Consider the following 22,270-nt stretch of genomic DNA (forward strand, 5'->3'; position numbering starts at 1 on the left):
ACTATGGCAGTCCCAAAGCTTGCTATGTCATAACTCCCATATTTATAGTATTATGAATCATTCCATGTAAATACTGAGCAGCTGATTTGCAGAATCTGTTTATAGTAAATAATTTCATCTGTAATCAGTCATTTCTTTTACTCAAATCAAAATGTGTAAATGAATAATGAGTAAAACACATACAAAAAAATATACCTGTATGAGGTAAGTATTATTGGATTGCCTAGTGAAACAACTATAGGTCACACAGAAAACATACCCATGAATTGTTTGCTGATATTTAAATATTTTTTGCAGGGAGAGGCTGGAGCACCTGGCGGTGCAGGGAAACCTGGTAGTACTGGGAATATAGGTGATAAGGTAAGACTTTATCAAATGATTTAAAGGTATGTGCTTGTGTCATGCTATTCCTCATGATTTAGGGAGTCATAGATTAGACAAAGTGATGCAAGCCTTTTAATATTGTGCTATATGATGTATTAATGATCTGATATGTATTTCTCACCTAACATGTTAACTGAACATGTATAACAAGCTGTACACGCTATTGAAAAATGGATAAAATGATACATTTGCAGATTGTAAATATGTAACAAATAAATGACATATCCCATATAAGTCTAACACCACTAATTCAATGTTTTTGCATGTCAACGAAAAATCAATGATTACCAATCATGAAATCTTGAACAAAAGCCAGCAACACCAATAGCAAACCATGACTACCAATGATAGAGCTGTTATCACATATAACAAACTTAGCCAGCAAACACAAATATAATAAATTAATATTCACCATAAATAAATTCACGATTACTAATGACCAGTACGTCTAAAATTACCAATGGTAAATTCATGATTACATATCATTAGGAACAAACCCTTCATTGTCAATGATGAGTCAATAGACAAAAAATACATGATTGTCATTCATAGATTTATAACTGTCATTACTTTATAACTACCAATGACTAGGTGAATCCTAACAATAAAGCTATAATAATCAATAAATAACCATCAACTGTCAGTGGGAAGCCGATTAAATAATCAATTTTTGTCATAAATAAACAATCTGCATAAGTACATAAATATCCACGGAAAATGAAAACCAAATCAAAACTGATAACACCTCAAGAATAATTAAGTATTGGTGAAGCTTTAAAAGATGTTTATAGTAGTAGCTCCAAAAATGTTTGTAATATTGTGGATGAAAATGATGAATTGAATTAAGTAAGTATGCCTCTGTAATAATTACCTTTTATTTGGTTACATTATTGATTCATATTATATAAATTATAGGGAGATCCTGGACCAAATGGACCACCAGGAGAAAAAGGGGAATCTGGCGATGAGGTGAGTTGCTAAAACAAAATACAATTGTATACAAACACAATTACTTGCAGCTCCATAACCAATGAACATGTGTTTGGTCTTTTAGGGTGATGCTGGACCAGATGGACCTCCAGGTGAAAGGGTAAGGTGTAATGGCTATATGGTCTCTGATTTAAATATCTATTTATAAAAGTTAATTTATTCACGTAGTAAAGGATTGAGATCATTGTAAGTTAAAATTTGTAGTTGTTCATTGACCGTTCTATCTATATGATTGTCTCAGGCAAGCCAAGCCAAAAAGAGAGTGCCCAGAGCAAAAAGGGGATAAAGAGAGAAGTGGGTTACACTCATGAAATGTAGAACTCAGTAGGTAGGCATGAGCTGGGGAGTATTTGAGCTATTCCTTTTCTAATACAAAATGAAAATGATTAAGGTTAACAGTTCAGGTTAAGATAGATTTAGAATGAAGTTGAAACTCGGCTACAGAAATTTCCATATATGACAGCTTTATGTACCTTTATGTACCCAAGAACAATGTACCCTATTTTCTGCCTAAGTTTAAGCTCTAGTTTTTCACAGCTTTAGGAAGAACCAGGCAGGTCTGGAACACGTGGCAAACATGCTCTTTTATTGGTTGTTCTAAATAAAATATGTGATTTTAATAATTGAGTTTATTTATGTATCTGTTTATTTGTCCATAGGGAGGTACAGGTGAACGAGGTCCACCAGGAGTTTCTGGAGCCCGAGGACCTAGAGGAGACAGAGTATTGATTATTTTATTTACTCTTGATATGTTATTTTTTTCAAAATGCATCTACCAGAGAAATTTCAAAAATCTATAGCTGTTCAGGTCAGGTGATTCAAAGTCAGAGCCTAAGGCATCTTTATCACCTTTAGGCAACAACAGAGTCCAGCAATTTAAGTTTATATATTTCTCATGACAAGTGGGAGAGTCATTTTCAGTGTTTAGGGATACAGTTTCAGCCCCTTCTAATTACACAATTACACATTTGGGGGTCTTCCTGGCATTCATCTAGCATGCACGAGAGCAATAGCATGTCACTCCAAATAGCCCAGGCTTATTCTCCAGGTCATATTGTATGCACACAATCAACACAAAAATTGTATTTAAAATATTGTACTTAAAATATTAAGTATTGTACTTAAAATATTATAAATGTAAAAGAACTGCTCAAATTAATACCTTTCAAAAACCATAGTTATGTTTTTAGCCTTGAGAAATAAGACCATTGCATTAATAAAATATGCTGGTTATTGTCATGAATGACCAGTGAACTTTTTCAGTTGATCTGTACTCTATATCTATGCTGGATTTACTAGAATGGTAGTAGGTAGAAAGTTATAGGTTTCCTATATACTTATGAATGATTTTCTATGTTCAGTGGATGTTACATGTCTTGATTATTATATATTATAAGAATATGTTGATCCCTCACACAATTTTATTTCTTTTAAAGGGTGATCCTGGGCAGCAAGGAGATCAAGGACGAGATGGGCCTGCTGGACCTATTGGTGATCCAGTAAGAAGCAAATCTTTGCAATGATAACATGGCTTCTTTCAGTTTTAATCTTAACCTGTATAACAATCAGTCTTATTGCTCCCGATTGGCAAAATGTTGGTGGATGCTTCCATTGAAGCACTCCAAATGCCCCCCACACCTTACTTAATGATAGTAACTCTCACAATAATGGCAGCATCTCCAGTTTTTAAAACATAGAGAGTCCTGGGAATCTAGTTTTAAAGGCTAAAGGAGGACTGGATCATGTAGTGATTGTGTGACAGAACTTTTGGAATTGTGCCCCCTTTCCCAGATCAGTTCATTATCAGCTGACAGAAGACAATTAAATTCACAAGATTCTAAGAACATTCCTTTACAAACCAAAAACAAATGATTTATTACTCATTTATGGAAAATGGGCATGGCTCCAACTGCCTTTTTTTCTAAAATCTTTGCAAATTATTTGTAAAATTAGGAAATGTATAAAATAGTTTAAAGAAAAGAACATAGAATGTGATAGCTTGACAATACCAAAAGAATGCCATAGTCCAATATCAAGAGGAGCATTACAAATTATACCATAATAAGGAACAATAATAAAACAGTATTACTAGATACAACAAGGACTCGAAAAATTTTGCAGGTCCCACAATACCAAGCACATAATATGTAATATATAATATATAATTCTACCCCACAGGAATGGCACCTGGTTAACAGTGCACAACAAAAGTGCCCAGGAAAAAGCTACACAGGGTTATGGTAGGAACCAAAAAGGAGGAAAATATAAAAAGCCATATATAGGAGAAAGTGTAGGGGTAAAGGAAAGGCAAGACATGGGGGGGGGCGAAAGGGGGGAGGAATGAACCACCACTATACCTAACGCAAAACCAATTCAATGATGATGAATGCATCAAAGTGGGAGGTATCCATTAAAAGAATTCATTTTGACGAGGTAAGAGAAAAATCTCTCTATCCTCTTCCACCATCATTTATTCCATGTGTTGGATATTCTCCAGCTCCAACAGCCAATCCTGGAATAAAGGGGATGTGGTAAGCATCTAGGGATGACCATTCAAATGCTGAAAGATGCCCCACTTGGCAAATTTGTGAGAGACAGGAATCATAGACAGCAGTTGTCTGAGAAGCAGCTCTGATGACGAACTACTGGGCAATGATACCAGCGTGAAAGGGTTTTAATCATCTGGGGATGATTGGAGGATCAGGCCACGCTCCCTATAGTAGACGTAGGGAAGGGTAGATGTACTATTCTCATCCTCCGTCAAGGAAGGAGTAAAGATTTGTAGGTTTGCTCTATTGTAAAAAAAGAGATCCAAAAGTGGTATGATTTTGGGTCAAAATAAGTGGAATAAAAGTTACAAAGGAGGACAACTAGTAATAAGAGAATCAAAGGAGAAACGCTCAGAATCTGAAAGTGAGTTAGAAGTTGTCCCTAAATCCAGTTTTGGATATTTTAGCTTACTTTCCATTTTTATTGGGTGTTGGATGGAACAGGAAATTAGACAAAAATCACTTTGGGGGAAAGAGGCTGGCCATTTTTTTATAGAATGGGGGATATAATAAAACCCCTGTCAGATTCCACCCCTAGTTTTGCTCTCTATACAGGCTATGCACAGGACAGTGTTGATGTCACCAAGTAATATCTGTGTTTGCAAATCCATTTGGTGCTCACAAAGTGGATTTTTATCATTTGTGGCTATTAATAATTACATATAAAAGGTGTGTGCACAGAGTTTAGCCCATAATTTCTTCTCAGTATAATTACTTTTAGTCCACTTCAGAAATTCTTTTGCTTTGACCTTATTTCCTCCTGATAAACAGTTTTCAAAGTGAACATTATTTTATATAAACACTGGCAGATGTCTTCTCAGGACTTACAGTAAAAAGATGCAGTAGCAAAGATGTAAGAGAAATTAACCAGAAAATAAGTCAGACGTGGCTGCTAGACAGAAGTTGGCGTTCCTCCATTATCATAACAATGGGGATCTGTGTATATCATTGCAATAACAGAAAATCTTAGATTCTGTCCAACTGGAAATGCAGTTATATACAGTTTATACATGGCTCTAAAGCTGCAAGGAATAGATTTGTACCATGTTAGGAGGCAAGTACCTTTTATTTTTTTAGCATCAGATTTGCTTTCCTAAGTTTTATATGGCAAGGAGAGAGAGAGTTATCTCACAATATGGGTATTTGAAAGATCCCAAGCTTTTCTGAATAACATAGAATAGGAAAGCAGAATATTGTCTATTTCATGTAGATTTAAAAAAAAAAATATAGGAACTGGGCTTTGTGTGAAAAGCTGAATTTAAACTAAACTTGTGCTATGCAAAGCAAAAACTTGTCTTCGCTGACTTTGCTGGAGGTAGAAGAGGCCCCAGTGCTCTTTGATCAAAGTGTACTAGCTGTTTGGATTCCCCTTTTTCTTATGTAGCAACACAGGGTCTTGTGATTTGCCATTTATTAAGAGCTTCCAAGGCTGCAGTACAAGGTACGTCCTTTAAATGGTGGTAATTACAAAGTTAAAATGTACGTAAAATTGTAACTGTTGGATAGAGTATAAAAGGGTCAGAACCCCTTCCAGGTTTAAATTGGTGTCTGTTTCCTTGATGGGTGTAATCTTTTCTATTTTCTTTGTGATTATTGTCTCCACTTATTAAAATCCAACATTTTTAGGGATTTTCTATAGAGAGGTTTCCCCACTTTTATTTCAATATACTAGGAAATATAAGTAATTCATCCCGATACAGATAACAAAAAAGTAAGGGTTCTAATAAGTTTCTATATTTAAACTGTTTGGACTAATTTCTGTTTGTGCACTGTAGTTGGAACAGCCATAGCATTTTATGTTGTCTCTAGTAAAGAAATATGTATTTGTTAGGACTGTGCCAAAAAATCATTCCTTATAATATGAGTGTGTTTTCCTCCATCACCCTTTAACTTTACAAAGTAAAAAGACAAATAAAACAATCCTGTTTTGTTATATACAGGATTTTCCATTTAGTTGGTAGTTTTTTTTCAATTTCTCACACCTCTCTCTAAATCTCTACTGTCAATTTTCTGTGGACATTTTCTTCTCACTTCTCACTCACCACACTTCTATTATGCAGCCCTAAGATAACCTATATGAATCAGTAGAATATTTTCTTTCCCTATCTTATCAGTAAAACTTGTGCTTTCTTTGGATGACCCAGTTCTCGGGGTTGCTTTTCTAGCTCTGTAAGTTTTATGTGGCTTATGTTGGTTGTTATTGTCTTGGATGAGTTCTATTTCTTTATTTTTATAGGGTGAACCAGGGCCAGAAGGAGCCAAAGGGTACAGAGGAGATGAAGGACCCAGCGGGCCTGAGGTGGGTAATTAAAAGAGCTCAGTTTAAAACTTGCACCATACTATGTTATTTATTATGAAGCACTTACATAACACAACAATATAACACAACAACATTCTACATGTTGATGAACAAGAGCGACAAATTTTTACCCTAAATAGTTTTCCACACCTTGAGCTGGGGACATAACTAGTCATCGTGCAACCTCTGTAGTTTCTGGGGGGCCAAAGGATGGGAGGGCCCCACACTTGTTTCCCCTTTTAAAGTGCACATTTCTGTCAATACTTTTCTTGCTTTTTTGGAGAAAAGAAGATGGTGACTGACTTAGTCAATGTCTGAATTATTAGGATGGGCCTTGTTCGTCAGATTTAACCCAACTCTGAAACACAGAGGAAGGATAGGACTCGGAACAAGAGAAAACTGCACTGCAGATGGCCTAAGAACAGAAATCAGTGCCTCATGAGCCAGAAGAGATTAACTGGACAGTGACACAGCAGGAGGGAGTGACACCCAGCTACCAAAATGTTGGTGGTGGAACAGGGGGTTTGGGCTCCAAAAGTAGTAATGTCCATTCATTAAAAGTATTGTCCTAAAGAACAAGGCAGAAAATCAGAGATCATACCAGATTACCTGGCCCTAAGGAAATGTTAAAAACTAAAATCTAGTTGCTTTTTATGGATAACTGTATGTTATTCTTACTATTTTCACTGTCTCCAGTGATATTTCCCTTTTTGCAATCCTCCCAAAAAACAAAACATTACACTTCTGAAATTTACAGTTCAAAAACAGTATTTTACATATGGCACTAGCCTTTACAAATTCTGCCACTTCAATCTCTGCATTAGTTTTGCACCAAATATATCAGTAAATACTTAAACCAGTAAGTACAGATAAATTAAAAGCAGTTCTACATTCTATGCTGAAATTTCTCTTATGCCATCAAAAGAGTGGTTGTGTGGAAGGTGTGGGGGACATAGTGCAGTAGGAGGCTCATGTTGGATCCAAGCTATATATATCAAAGGGTTATTTGGAAGTAATTATAACCCAGCAGGAGAATATTAAACACAGGAGGACAGCCACATATTTAACAAAGCAAAAAAAACATTAATTGTAGAAACTTTACCATGTATAAAGAAAAAAAGTAGGGGTGATGAGTTTCTATTGGAAAGTATAAATGCAGCAAGGCAGCCAGTAACACAGCTATACGAGAAGTCCCAAAAACTGACTGACAGCATATCAAACAAATAAATCATGTTTAAAGAAAGAATAGATGCTGGTGGACAGCATGGCATTATAGAGAAATATTGAAGAAGTAGGCAGATTAGTAAAGAATAAATGCTCATTAAACACACAAAAACATGTGTGAAAAACATGGCAAAGGAATGAACCGAAAGCATGGCATAAAACAAACTAAATGAATAACATAGGGTAGAAAAAAATACAGGACACAGTAGCATGTGACAAAATAAATGCAGGAGGACTCCAACACATGGGACAGAAACAACACAAGCAAACACCATGATATGTACAGAATAAAAGCAGACTGATACTATACATGACAGAATGTACAAAGCAAATATAGGCCCCATTGACATAAAACAGGTAACTTCAGCACCCCCCGATGGGGGGGTAGAGTAAACACAAAATCACATTATGATATCTAAAAGAATAATTGTAGACACAATGACATGGGGTAGGATAAATCCATTGCACAGTGTCATGCAAGAGAAAAAAGCAGGAAAAGATCATGACATGGAATGGAATAAGTGCAGGTAAAGACCAGAATGTGAAACAGATTGGAAGTGAAGACCACAACATGTGCAGGAAAAATGCAGGAGAACATTGTGATATAGGACAGAATAAATGCAGAGGAACTTCATGACATTGGACAGAATAAATGCAGAATGACACCATGACACAGTATAGAATAATTGCATGCCACGTGGGACAGAATAAATGCAAAAGGAATTCATGACATAGGATAGAACAAATCAAATTTCAACAAAACATAGGACAGAAGAAATGCAGATGGATTCCATGACATGAGGCAAAATAATTGCAGAAGAACCCCATGACTTTGTAGAGATGATAAATGCAGTACAATGCCACTACATAGGGCAGAGCAAATGCAGAAGGAAACTATGACATATATGCTGGTGAGATAATTTGAGACAACAATGACATGTAAAGTGTTGGTGATTAAGCAAACTCATTGCAGCCCCATAGAATATTAACCTTATAAACTGATGGTTCCAGATGAAGGAGTAGTTTAATGACTTACTAAAAGCCTCCCTATTCTAAGTGATGAAGTGCCTGCAGCACAGAGAATAATGATGCTACTTTCCGGTGGTCCGTGGCTCTGGTTGGTGCGCCCCCAGCTGAATTTCCCTGCATACTGTGACTTCCACAAAACAAACATAAAAAGCTACAGCAGACATCTGGAGCCCACCTCATTTTCTGTCTGTTGGACTAACAAAACCATCCTGCCCTGTCTTTGCAATCTGTGTTATCCTGTGTCTCACCTTTCAGCTTTCAGTCTGGAAGTCTTTTTAGCCATTTAGTGTTAGTTTTATATGTGGTAGTTTCCTACGGTGGTCAACATCAACATGTTGTCAGTCTAGTAATGGGTATGTGCTGAGAGGCTGTGCTATGAGCAGAGCATTATCATGTTAATTCTCAAGTTTTCTATTCTGCTATTTTGGGTGTTTATTTCAGACACACTTCCTGATAAACCTACACCCAGCAGAGTCCCAATGCAGTGACTATGCAAGCACAGAATAAATAGAAAAAAGCTAAGCTTTATGATTTCTTGTGGTGTAAACAGTGGCAGAGAAGAACTGATAACACTGTTAACACAGGTAAATAGTTTGTTCTGGTTTCAGTAAATAGTATAGTAAAGTTCAGTAGTAGTTCAGTATAGTAGTTCAGAAAATATCAAGGCTGTTTGTACACTTCCCCTGCCTTGCCTGAACTGACATGCCCCTGCCTCAATTGGTCACTGGTTACAGAGACTGGCACAGAGTGTAGACTCCTCCTCCTTTTTCCGGAGGATAGATGTTTTGCAGCCTCTCTAATGACATCACAAGGAATAGGAACGGCACAAGTGTAGTTTAATTACATACTAAGGGACACTACAGAGGTGGAGGGGAGGGCGGTTTGAGGGTATTTTAAGGTGATGATGAGAGTTATCTTTAAGTATCTATACCATAAACTCTATATTGTTTATATTAGATTTTTGTTTTTACTATTGTAATTTAGATATTTTATTGGAGTGCAGACACAACATGAAGTAAGAGACTTTGTCACAAATTAAAGGGAAATCCCTTTTTTTGAACACTTTTGACCAAAACGGTGTCTCCACTTGAAGTTTTCCCCTTACCTCCTATTTCTGTAACAACTCTAACATTTTTAGATTTCCTATTACAATGGTCAATAGTCACCAAGATAAAAAGAAAGGCTGAATCTCCACAGGGAGATAACTACAGCAACAAAAATCCTGACAAATGTTTTAATCCCTCTCTGTTGTGTAACAAAGAATAAAATGTCTTAAAGTGAATGTAGAAGTAAAATAGAGACAGCTCTCCAAATCAGGGAGACTTTCCCTGTTATGAGACTGCAGGATTTGGTTGGGGGGGTTGGAAATTTGGAAGTCCCAAGGCTGGGAATTGGTTGGAAGTGGATGGGGTTTTGCCATATGTAGACATGGTCTTTGAACTATTCTCAAGCACACGAGTTATTCTATCCACATTGTTATTCTAGCCACAGACTGGCAGATCGAGTTCACTGGAATCAGGACTAAACTGGACTTCAAGTTTATGAAAGTCCTTGTCACTGCATAGACATAAAAGTATATGGTTGACCAAATGGTACCTTCAATTAAGTTTAATTTGTGAAGTACACAGAATATGTTGGCATTTCATACACCATTTGCTTTATGTACTGTACTGTGGAAAATCAACACCAGATTTTGCTGCAAGAAAGTAATTTTTCATGCCATCTGTCATGACGGGTTCCATGCTGTGTCACATGTTGTGCCTTAGTACAGTGTATTTTGATTGATACCACAATTCAAGGGACAAATGTCCAAACTGAAACTCGATGAGCTGCTTTTGATTCCCGTGGACTCCAGCATGTGTATTAAACTGGAATCATCTGCAGCTGTTTCCTGTGTCTCCTCTGTTTCCCATTAGCTATAAATCCTTTTTTTTTCTTTCATTTCTTCTTATTTTTGGCTTTATTATTTTATTGCTTAGGGGACTAAAGGACCAAGAGGAGCCAAAGGATTACCCGGAGAGCAAGGAGTAGCAGGCGACAGGGTAAGTGCTGCACATAGAGAGGAATGCTAAATGTTAAAAATCCTGGAATGCAGCAGTGTTTAGTGTTTATCATCATGGTTACAAAGTATATATGAAACAGAATCCTTTCTACAAGTAGATAGCAGCAGTTTGATTTGTTCCTATGTACTCCTTCAGATGCTGACATAAAAAGACAAAGTAGATGTAAATTTGGGATTGTTGGGGCAGATTATTACCATTCATTTATATAGTGCAACGTGTTATTTAGCATTTTCCAGAGTCCAGTCCTTTGTCGCTAACTGTTCCCTAGAGGAGCTAACAATTAAATGGCCCTCAAATAGTAGAAGGACAACTTTTTTGGAGAAAGATAATTACCAAATTAACTATTTTTTAAATGTGGGAGGAAGCCTGAGCATCTTGGCTGAGATTTACCCAACCTCAGTACCTGGTGCTGAATGAACCCTAGTTCTAGCCAAAGATCCACCATGCTTGTTTTATTTTTTTCTGTAATTAAAAGACACTGCTATCAAGTATCTTACTTAGAGGTTTTAAACGGTTCACTTGAATTCTGAATTCACAGCATGTTTGGAGTGCATGGTGTTTTTGGGGCAATCCACATTAGATGCCTCCAGCGTATGTCAATGCATTAAAAAAATGCATTATCATTCAAACCTCTACAAAGTACGTTTGAATATATATGTAATACGAGGGGGTATGTTGACTGAAAATTAGTGTTTTGATTTGCTTATTCATAATTAAATGCTTATGCCAAATGAATATGCAACATCAATGCATGTGTACATTAATTCACAATGAAACATGCAACTTTAGGTTTGAATAAACCCTAAAGCTTAATATAAGCATTAACACATGCAGAAGAACACATCCACATCCTCATTTAAAGATAGTGACCGTGCATGAAGCATACCAAGCTAGCCTAATGCATGGAAAAATCTGTCACCACCACTCATCAATACAAAATTTCGTAATTTCTAGCTACCTGGACAAGCAAGTCTGGACAAGCAAGTCTAAAAAAAGACTTAACTTAAACCTTAACTTGCTGCTCTCTCTGCTGGTATGTCAGGTATTTTCTTTGTGCACTAGATTTCTGGCTTGCTGGTCCATCTTTAAATATTCCGCTGGAAAAGTGCCATCTCCTTATATCAGTTGGACAGGAGTAGATCTCCTCCTTCATGCTTGCAGTTCATTACCCCATGGACCAAGTTTATTTTTCTGTTTAACCCTCAGGCATAGCCCACATCATATTTCGCAAAATAAATCCTTTTATCAAAAAATAAACCTGATTTGTGGGTCTGATGTGCAAACAAAGTGCCAACTTGATGTATTGTAATCAATTTGTTATCAATTTACACTGATTATTTTACATTTCATGGAATTTAAGGTGATCATCCTGGTATATGTGTACAATACTTTAAATGTTATTGCATAAGCATTGGCTAACATCACAAATCTTTTATCAGGGAGATGATGGTCCTCCAGGAAATGGCACTGATGGATTCCAAGGATTCCAAGTAAGTAAGCGCCTGACAAGGTAAACATTATCAGAGGCCATGGTCACTGGTTTACATCCAAAGGCAGCTTCTAACATAATCCTTATAATATTTATGTGTTCTTATTTAATGGCTTATATTCAACATGACCATCATATATCAGTGCAGCAAAACAATTTATCTTCTTATCTTATATCTTCTTTAGGGGTACCCTGGAGCAAGAGGTGATCGAGGAACTAATGTAAGTCCATTGTTGCTACATGATGATGATAAATGATACAAAGTATTTACCACATCACTTAACATTGAATCAGCTGCAAAATGTTATTATTTTTATTTTATTAGGGAACAAAGGGATATCCTGGACCAAAAGGAGATGAAGGAGAGCCTGGTGATCCTGGTGATGATGTGAGTAGGCTAGAAAATGTTCATTAAGACTCTTTTTGCTCTGATGGTGTGGATTTCTGGAAAATAAAATAGGATATCTAAAAACAACCATATATGTCTGCTTAGTTTGTGATACATTGAACCTCTTTTCATCCTTTATTTTTTTTATGCACATTGTACTAAATATTGTTCTTGGAGAATAGGGTATAGGTAAAATATGCACAAGGAATATTCATAATAAACCAAAGCACCAGAAGCACATATTAAGCATGAGTAAGATAGATTATAGTGTGTAAAGCACTGTTTACAGTCAATAGTCATTACATTTAAATAAATAATACTTATTCTAAATGTCATATTTCAGAATTTGGATAAAGGACCAGATGGGCCCAATGGAGCAAAGGGATACAGAGGGCCAGAAGGACCACCGGTAAGTGTAACAGCACAAATATAAAAGTGAAAAAATAATTTATAAGTAAATATATATTCCATATTGTAATATTTTATACTGTTACATGCTGTTTTGATTCAATAATCCCATTAGGCTAAGTGCACTTAGTATACAGTCTGTATCTTTCATCAATATGTAGGCAAATCATCTTTACACAGGTTGATACATTTAAGAAGGGGGTCTAATATACCTGTCATTTAATATTTAATGTCCTCCAAAACATCTCAGTTTTATTTCAAATGCAACCCTAATGGACTGAAACTGAATCCTCCTACTTGCATAGGTCAGATATGTAAGGCTTCATATGTATAGATGTTATAGTACAGTGGTGTCAAACTTTGGCCCGCGGGTCCTTTTTTTTGGCCCCCCAAAGAATTCCGAAAAATGAACTACATCTGGCCCTCCCGCCCAACACGTTACTACCTCACATCATCTTCAATACATGCAATACATAGACATTATTTCTGTACACACATCATGTGACACAAAGCCTAGGCAATGATCACATGGTGCCTGACTACCAGGGGCATTGTGTTTGTTTCAATCCATTAGAGACTGCATAGTGTAATATTTAGTGTCAGACAAACTTGTGAGAGTGATGTGAGAGGATGAACAACACACAGCCTGCATAGATAGATAGAAATTAGTCTTTTCAACCCTAAAGTGTGTGTAGAGGAGTTTGTTTTTGTTAGTTATGGATGAAGTAGTAAACCTTTTTCAATAAATTTCAAGTTTGGCCCCCGACTTGGTCTAAGTTTTTAATTTAGGCTCTCTGTGTATTTGAGTTTGACACCCCTGTATAGTATGTTTCCATGTGTAGTGTTTTCTAGTGGTAGCTGATTTTATTTAACATTTAACCTGCATTCTGTTACAGTAATGTAAAACAAATAATGATGAAGTTTATCAAGTTTACACTCGATTATTAAAAAAAGTGTTTGTTTAAACTGCCTGATGTCATGTTCAGATGCTGTGTACAACCCTCTAGAAAATGTGTCTACAGCACTTCTAAACAAGGATATGTTCAGCACACAGATGCCAGGGAGCAGCGCTAATATCTTTAACTGTTCTCTTGTGAGGGATTGCTGGCAGTTTTACTGCCTCTTATAATGTAATATCTCTGGCTGAAATATTTTGTGCTCTAATTTTGTTAACTATGTTTTCTCTTTGAACATCTTTCCTTCTAGGGACCTCCAGGACCTAAAGGCCCACCAGGTCCAGATGTGAGTCATATTTTTCTCTTGCTGGCATTGTTCCTGGTAGCCATATTTTACCCCTTTTATTGCAATGATGTAGCCATTAATGTGAGGTTGCGATAACAAGTTGCCAGAGACTCCTAGAAAGCTATGCCAGTCTGTAAATTACTAAGCATAGCAACCAAAATTTTTGTCATCGATAAATGTCCTGTCTACCAGCCACTGGCACTAGGAGATTCCGTACAGGAATACAAGGCTATATGAAACATATTCCAAGTGACTCATGCTTTGTCTAAAAGAGAAGCTTGGATTGTTTCCATTACTTGAGAGTTTTACCATTTTGAGGTCTGGTTTACACATTTACTAATCTTATTTATGTGTATTCACAGGAGTGTGAAATTCTGGACATTATCATGAAGATGTGCTGTAAGTACTAACCCAATAATCTTTAATAGTCTGAGCAAGGGGTGTTGCAAGCAATTAAATCATTTACACAAGTACAGTATGTTTCCAAAACTTATGACTCTATCCAAGCAATAAAACTAGGATCCAGCACACATACCAGTAATGTGTCAGTCATTCCACTCCATTGGTATATTTTGGTGTATAGGAATTACTGACTGCCAGAGGAACCGCCATGGAATAAAATGCTTCTCTTTAGGAAAGTGGTCACCAACCGGTGGTCTACGGGAGGATGTTGTGGGTCCTCGGGTCTGGTCGGTGCACCCCGAGCAGGGTCAGGAGGAGGACCCAGCATGGGGGTTTCCACCGGCCAGAGCCGCAGACCACGTCCCTCATGCAAATCCCTGGCTCAGGGAAGTGGGTGGGCTGTGTTTCACGATATAACCCGCCCACTCTCCCATCGCAGGCTCAGATCTGTGATGGCAGAGTGGGTGGGTTATGGTGTTATGACATCATTATGGGGGACTGACAACCCAACCCGCTCCCCCTCATGCGCAGTCAGGAGCCGGTAATTTTAGTGGTCTGCGGGACTAGAGAGAATAAGAGAATAAGTGCACACACAAAGATGGCTTAGCAGCGACATAGGTACATCATCATTCTCTTTTCTGATGTAAAGCAGGGCTTAGGAAATTTAAAATGAACCTGTGCTTTCCACATGCTAGCCAACGCAACACTTTTGTTTTGTCTCTGATCTCTGATGTCTCTGATTCACCAAGAATTCATCTCGTTTTAACCTAGCCCACTATACAGTTCGTGAGAACAAGGAAAGGGAGCATAGGTTGCTGTAATCATAGGTTATACTTGGCTGAGCAATCTAGCTATGCAACTGTGATAGCATTGGGCCAGTCACAAAATGATGGAACAATCACATCAGAAAAAAGAGTGTGAAACACAGGAATGAAATTCAGAATGATCATTTTGTATATCTGTAAATCTTCCTCTGTGTACATTGGATATTAGATTCTGATTCCCAGATCTTAATCATTAAATGTTCATAAATGTAATAAATAATTTGATATGTAGTGTAACATGACATAACATCCACGCCTGTGCTTTGCAAATTTTGCTTTTGAACAAACATTAAACCAAAAAGATAGTCTGAAAAGGAGATGTTTTTAGTCAACTCCACAAGATTTGGCTGGGGGGGGGGGGGTTATTCTGAGACACGTTTGATTGAAAGGTCTGATAATGGCTTCCTTGTAATTGGATGACCTTCTTGCAATGTCTGCTCTGACTCTGTGATGTTTGATATACTATGTATGAACTGTCCATCAGCACTTCAGAGAGTTCTCTTGTGATGTTTGAACATGGTATGTCTGAGGTCAGGCCTGTTCATTCTCAGCTGTATCTTTGATGTTGGCTTTGTTTATGACATGCTCTGATTGGCCTTTAATTGTATGTTTCTCTTTTTCAGCTTGCTGTGGTAAGTATTGGTTGCTTTAATGTTTTAATCTCTTTGGCTTACATTATTATGTCTCCACTGTTCTTTATTGTTTACCCCCTTCCTTGTATTTTTACCCATTTACCTAATAATTTTCCTGATGCATGACCACTGTCCATGTTATGCATCCATAAGCATTCTTCTCAGATGGATTGATATACCTGTTGTATTTGGAACCATGCCCAACTATCTGGCTTATTGCTATTTCTTTTATGGATCATTCTACATACCTACTTTAGGTTAATAATAAATTATTAGCCCCTAGCTTCTCCACCTAAATGGCTTAGCTAAAATGTGTATATGACATCTGATCCCTTACCTGAAATCTGGTAATGCACCTATTCTACCTACCGGTCAACCCATCATATATAATTCCACAATACACAAATCGATTAGTTCTTCAATGGAAGTTTCTTCCATATTAAATCTAATTATTTATTGCCCTATCTGATTTTATTCTCTGTAATGCTATAGTTTACTAACATGAGAAAATCTTATCCTTGAGCTATGCTCATTTGCAACTGATGCATAACCTCTACACATCTGTACAGATTCAATATCAACAGCTCATGGTGCATGTTATCAATGTTTCTTCTAGATTGCACATGTGGTCCTGTTGATGTTCTTTTCGTGGTTGACAGTTCTGAAAGTATTGGTAATACCAATTTCCAGATAGCAAAAGAATTTATAATAAAGGTTATTGATCGGCTGAGCAGAGATGAACATGTCAAGGTAAGAATAAACACAAATTTTACTTTAAATGAAATCTTACAGTAAAATCATCAAGCTACATGCATTTTCTTTGAATGTTTCCCTTATACTTACCATCAACATAAACCTATACTATAAACTGTTTATCATAAAATCACTATTGTGAACTAAATAGTAATATTTAGTAAAGTAAAGATAACAAATATAAAATCCAAATAACAATACAACAGATTTTAGTTTTCTAATATATGTTTGGTCCAGTATTTCATTGTCAAGGCTTCCATAAAATATCAAAGCTATGGTCGTTTAGTGGAGAGCTACTATATTGTTTGACTTTAATTGCAGTTTGATTCTGGAGATTCCAGAGTTGGAGTGGTGCAGTACAGTCATGGAAACACACAGGAATCCGTAGCTATGGGAGATGCCAATATCCAGACCATTGGTCAGCTGAAGGAGTGAGTTACATTTTTTTAACATTGGAACACATTCAAAATACATGCAATATATGCTACTGCAAAGTCAAGCACCAGAAAGACTTTACTATCCCCACTATCTGCACATAATTACCTTTCCTTTTTTATGCAGGGCTATAAAGAATTTGGGCTGGATAGCTGGTGGCACTTGGACTGGAGAAGCACTTGCTTTCACCAAAGATAACCTGTTAAAGAGGTTTACATCAGACAAGAGAGTAGCACTTGTCTTGACAGATGGTCATTCTGATATCCTGAGGGACAAAACTCCACTGAATACATTGTGCGAGGTTGCACCGGTAAGTGGATATCTGTTGCCTTTACTCTTCTGACCATTCCTTATTTTGTTGGCTTACATTGCTTGTCTCTCGAATAGGTTGTGTCTCTAGGCGTTGGGGACATCTTCCAGTCTCCTGCAAACCCTGATCAGCTGGGTGAAATTGCATGTGGTGGAACATCATATTCACAAGGACTTTCTCTGCAGAGAGCCAGCTATATGGAGCTGTTAGATGATGGTTTTCTGCAGAATGTGACTGCCCATATCTGTAAAGGTAACACACTTTTTCTAAGAACTGTATTTTAGAAAATATTGTATGGTTAAACTTATGATTGTTTATTTGAGTATTCATTACCATTTCTTTTGCTTATATCAATGTATATGACACAATAATTTGAGTCCCTTTTCACCTTTTTTGTTTGCAGATAAAAAGTGTCCTGATTACACTTGTGCCAGTAAGTATGCTGCTTATTTCATCTATTGGGCATAATGGTCTAGCTTGCATATTACTCATTAAGAGATGATGTCATTTATTGAGGATCCATTTTCCTTCTTCCTCTTGTTGGACCTCCTTATCATATATGTGTAGAGTTCTGATATTATCTCCTGTTAGTCTCAGAGATAGGACAACCTATACTTCTTGGGAGCTAATATTTTGCAACAGCATGACAGTAGCAGAGATACTTATCCTAAAAAGGGATTCCCACTAAAAAGAAAGATATTCACTAATTTTATATGATCTGATACTATGTAGAAATTAAATCTCAAGCTCTGATGATTTTTAAAGGTCAAGTTTATTCTACAGTGTGTATAGTCATACAGAGTTTAAATAACTTCCAAACGTCTAATCCCATGAGAAAGTTCTATCTGCAAGAGTCAGAGAAGTGTATAATAAGCACAAAAATCAGCATGGCTGGTAACTCAAATACAGATCTATCCAAAACATAGAATATATGGTGGATAATTAATTTACCCTACATTTCCACATAATATAGTGTAATATCTGTTTAAACTAGAATGAACTTCCAATAAAATATATGGAAAGCAAGACATGGAAATCACTCTCTGGTGAGCTAGGTAATGCCACATAAATTTAAATATCCAATAATAGGTGTGAGCTAATTCTAAAAATGATTCAATTGGCAGCTCTTTTATGTGCAAGGGCCATGATTTGACCTAAAAAGATATAAGTGGTGTTGCAGAGCAATGAATGGTATTGAAATAGGCTATTGCTTTTCAGCATCCATTTAAAGCCAATGTGTTGTGCCAGTTTCTGGGATATCTTAAACCAGGGTTTGAGCAACCTGGAAACTAGGTTTTGTGAATGTATAAAAATTGTAATTCCTGATGTAAGGGTACTATGCAGCAGTTAGTCAAAAAATCTGCACCAGCAAAGAACTTAACTTTTGCCTAACTGCTGCCATCGCTTCTGAATCTGTTCATATTTCCTTTGTTTAATTGTTGCTGAAGCTCTGATGAGGAGGTTAGAAATTCTTAAAAACATTGTTTTTTAAATTAACTATACACACAGTACCAATTTTGAGCACGCCTTTTTTATACCCTTGGATATGAGAAACCCCTCCTTAAAAAGTTATCAAACAACCTAGGCAAAAAAGGTATCTTTTCCATATTTTGTGAATTTATTGAAATGCGAAATTATAAATGAAAATTACAAGCTGCCATTTTCTCTTTCCAGTATCATTTGATATTCCTGCTGACATCACTCTACTTGTGGACAGCTCTGCAAGTGTTGGCAGCCGCAACTTTGATATAAGCAAAAGCTTTGTGAAGCGACTAGCACAACGTTTGCTGGAGGCTAAAAGTCCAGGACCTGACTCTGTACGTCTATCCGTATTGCAGTATAGGGGTCGTACTGAACAGCGGGTTGAGCTGCAATTCGTTTCCAACTACACAGAAGCAGTGATTGGAATAGACAATATGAAGTTTATAAATGGAGGCACAGATGTGGGAGCAGCATTGCGTTCAGTCACAGAATTGTACCGGGAAGTTGGTGAACCGGGATCAACCAAGAAGGTGCTGCTCTTCTCTGATGGAAACACACAAGCAGAGGGAAACCTTCTACAAGCTGTACAAGATGCCCGGGCAGCTGGCATTGAGATTTCCGTTCTGGCAATAGGAAACCGACCTCATGAGGACAACCTAAGAGTAATCCTAACTGGTGCGCCCGCTGTTTCTAAGATTGCCATTAATGAGAAGAATCTCTTCCGTGTCCCCGATTATCCTTCCTTACTTAGAGGTGTCTTGTACAAGACCGTGAGCCGTCGCGTATCTCTCAAACCCTAATAAACCAAAAATTCCCTTACAGCTGATAAAACAGGCATGAGTTGTAACTCAGCCACATGCACTGTGGTCTCAGAATATAATGAAGGGGTATTTATTACCCTACAGATGTGTCTTCTTTATCAAGGACCCTCTCATACCCTTTACTGGATTATTAGATGATCTGACTGGTCCATTCAACTCAGACTGCCATAGGAAGTTTCTATATTTTTGATAACTTTAAACCATCCAGTCCTAAATATCTCAGGGTTGCTAGGTGACAATATAATTGTAATATTGGTTCCAGCAGGTTTATTCTGCCAAATGGCAAACCCAGCTTTAAAGGGTATGAGAGGTGTCCAAAAATGTGTGTATACACGTTTTTACATGTATGTATTCTGTAAATTCAGATATACACTCAGCAAAATGGAGCTTTATCAGCTCCCAAGTATTGCCTTAATGATATTTCCCATAAATTTAATTCTATGCAGAATTATCCAGGGATAGCCCACCTATTCGGTATGCTTTCGAATTAAAATTATGGAAACATACCCTTAGGCACGCTAGGGTTATTGTCATATATATACCAAATCAAAACATGTGCCTGCATTAGATCCTGCAATTAAGACCTGTCCGAAAAAATTGTTAGTTCATGTACTACTTACATAGATAGAACCACTGTAACCTGATATTTGTTGATCTGCAACTGTATATACAGCTTTTTACAGCTTAAAGTGCACCTATCATGTGTTAGTTTACAAAGTCATTATGAGATATTGAATATTTTGTGTCTTTTTTGTCAGTAATGCCCCAATATTCCGACATTTTTGGTTCAGCCTAATAAATGGCAATCGACACTAATGTATTTTAGTAAGGAAAGATTAGGTAGGTGAAGGGATGCTTAGAAAATTCAATAGGATGCTAAGAACAGAAAAAAGAGAATGGTTGGCAGATTAGAAAGCACTTTATATAAAATGTTTAGGATATAGTGGTCAGTACTAATTAGAAAATGAAAAGATAAATGTATTAAAGTTTTTCGAAAGAAGAGTTTGTGGAGGTTGAATGTTCATCATTCCAAATCTAAAATCAGAGTTTTTCTCTCTACAAATCTCATTGAAATGTCTTCTGCATCTAGAACCTATTGGTAGGCCACTTGCACATTTTAAGCTGCCCACATATAAAATAGTTTAGCTTTTACATGATGACTTAAAGTTAACTGCTAAATTATGGGAAATTAAACCTGAACAGGAAATTATTTGCAGGAATAAAATGAATGTTCTTATCCAAAAGCCATATGTATAAACTATTGTTTTTCATCAGACTACAGAGAAACAATTAGAGCCCAGTGGCTGGGACCGTCATGTTTTTATTTTTTACTTTAAAAAGGAATTTTGAAATTTACCATTTTGATAATGCAGTCCTAAAAACAATTTTCCTCACTTCCTTCAAAAATGCCTACATGAAGACTGCTAAATCCTATAGCCATACTGGAAGTGCAAGGGTTAATCAGTGTTTTCCTATTGGTGCTATATTCAGGGAAAAGAAGCATGTATGGAGTCTTACGGCTAAATTTGCCCCTTTGTACAGGAAATCCTGTATTGCTTTCTTGGCTAGTACAGGCGTGACAATAATATATCCTGCACAATATGGTTGTAAGGCCCCTTTCTATTTCGACCTATGCTGACTCTGAATAAAGGGTTTTTACCACCAACAAAAATGTGTGTGTTTTTAATGTGTATATTTCAATTATGCATGGATTTCATTAAAAAAACAGCTTTGATCCCATCCTGAATGTATTAAGCCCTTCACTCCTATTCCCTTTCATCTTCATTTTGATCCTATAGACACTACATTTATACACAGTCATATGTTACCAATTTACAGTATGAATGGGAACAATTGGGCTATGAATAAACTTCATGGTTAAATGCAGAAAGGTTTTGTACACAGGGTAAAATCCTATAATAAAAATTTTACTTTGAGGTTTGTGTTCAATATTACTTATAATACATTTCTTGAAACATATTGCATGATATTGTGATAATTATATTTAAAGCAAACCTAAACTGAAGGAGCCACCAAAAGGCAGAATGACAAAAGAAACATAGAATGTTTTTTTTGCCCAAATAACTCCTGGCTCTTCGTAGATTTTTGCTTTCTCCCTACAATACATTGCGCATGTGCAGTATAAAGTTCAGCTCTTTATGCAGTCTTGGGCATATGCAGACATCATCACAACCACATCATCAGTTGTCATCCAATAACCAAATAGTATTGCTGTGGACCCATATGTCTGCTGTGGAGTCTATGGTGAAGATGGCAGCTTCCTGGAATGCAGTGGTGACAATTTAATTCACTTCTCATCCCTGCAGGGCACCTGCAAACGAGTAAGTCTGTGCTATAATGGACAAGTGTTTGGCAGAGACTCACCATGCATCAACAAGTACAGTTCCACTTTAGGCATGGTTCTCATTGTGATCATTAATCATTTTTACTTTCATAATAAAATATTTAAAAGAAGGGTAGATTTAAAGAAAATATTATGCTGCAAAATAATAGGTAAGAGCAGCCAATCCAAATCCTTGTTTGCT

General features: G+C 36.7%; 1 protein-coding gene across 1 annotated transcript in view; it reads left to right on the forward strand.

The window, feature by feature from the left end:
- The window catches only part of COL6A1 (collagen type VI alpha 1 chain), a 36,065-nt gene extending 14,404 nt beyond the window's left edge, over positions 1-21,661 (forward strand). The window contains exons 16-35 of the mRNA XM_072418458.1: positions 298-360; positions 1,300-1,353; positions 1,439-1,474; positions 2,034-2,096; positions 2,811-2,873; positions 6,160-6,222; positions 10,455-10,517; positions 11,978-12,028; positions 12,213-12,248; positions 12,353-12,415; positions 12,759-12,824; positions 14,030-14,065; positions 14,428-14,464; positions 15,915-15,923; positions 16,540-16,673; positions 16,998-17,107; positions 17,238-17,421; positions 17,499-17,673; positions 17,825-17,854; positions 19,096-21,661. Of these exons, the coding sequence (XP_072274559.1) occupies positions 298-360; positions 1,300-1,353; positions 1,439-1,474; positions 2,034-2,096; positions 2,811-2,873; positions 6,160-6,222; positions 10,455-10,517; positions 11,978-12,028; positions 12,213-12,248; positions 12,353-12,415; positions 12,759-12,824; positions 14,030-14,065; positions 14,428-14,464; positions 15,915-15,923; positions 16,540-16,673; positions 16,998-17,107; positions 17,238-17,421; positions 17,499-17,673; positions 17,825-17,854; positions 19,096-19,703 (1,944 nt within the window). The 3' untranslated portion in view covers positions 19,704-21,661. The remainder of the gene's footprint in view (positions 1-297; positions 361-1,299; positions 1,354-1,438; positions 1,475-2,033; positions 2,097-2,810; positions 2,874-6,159; positions 6,223-10,454; positions 10,518-11,977; positions 12,029-12,212; positions 12,249-12,352; positions 12,416-12,758; positions 12,825-14,029; positions 14,066-14,427; positions 14,465-15,914; positions 15,924-16,539; positions 16,674-16,997; positions 17,108-17,237; positions 17,422-17,498; positions 17,674-17,824; positions 17,855-19,095) is intronic.
- The last annotated feature ends 609 nt before the right edge of the window (positions 21,662-22,270 follow it).

The sequence above is a fragment of the Pyxicephalus adspersus genome, chromosome 7 (assembly GCF_032062135.1).
Source record: "Pyxicephalus adspersus chromosome 7, UCB_Pads_2.0, whole genome shotgun sequence".
Taxonomy (NCBI): Eukaryota; Metazoa; Chordata; class Amphibia; order Anura; family Pyxicephalidae; genus Pyxicephalus; species Pyxicephalus adspersus.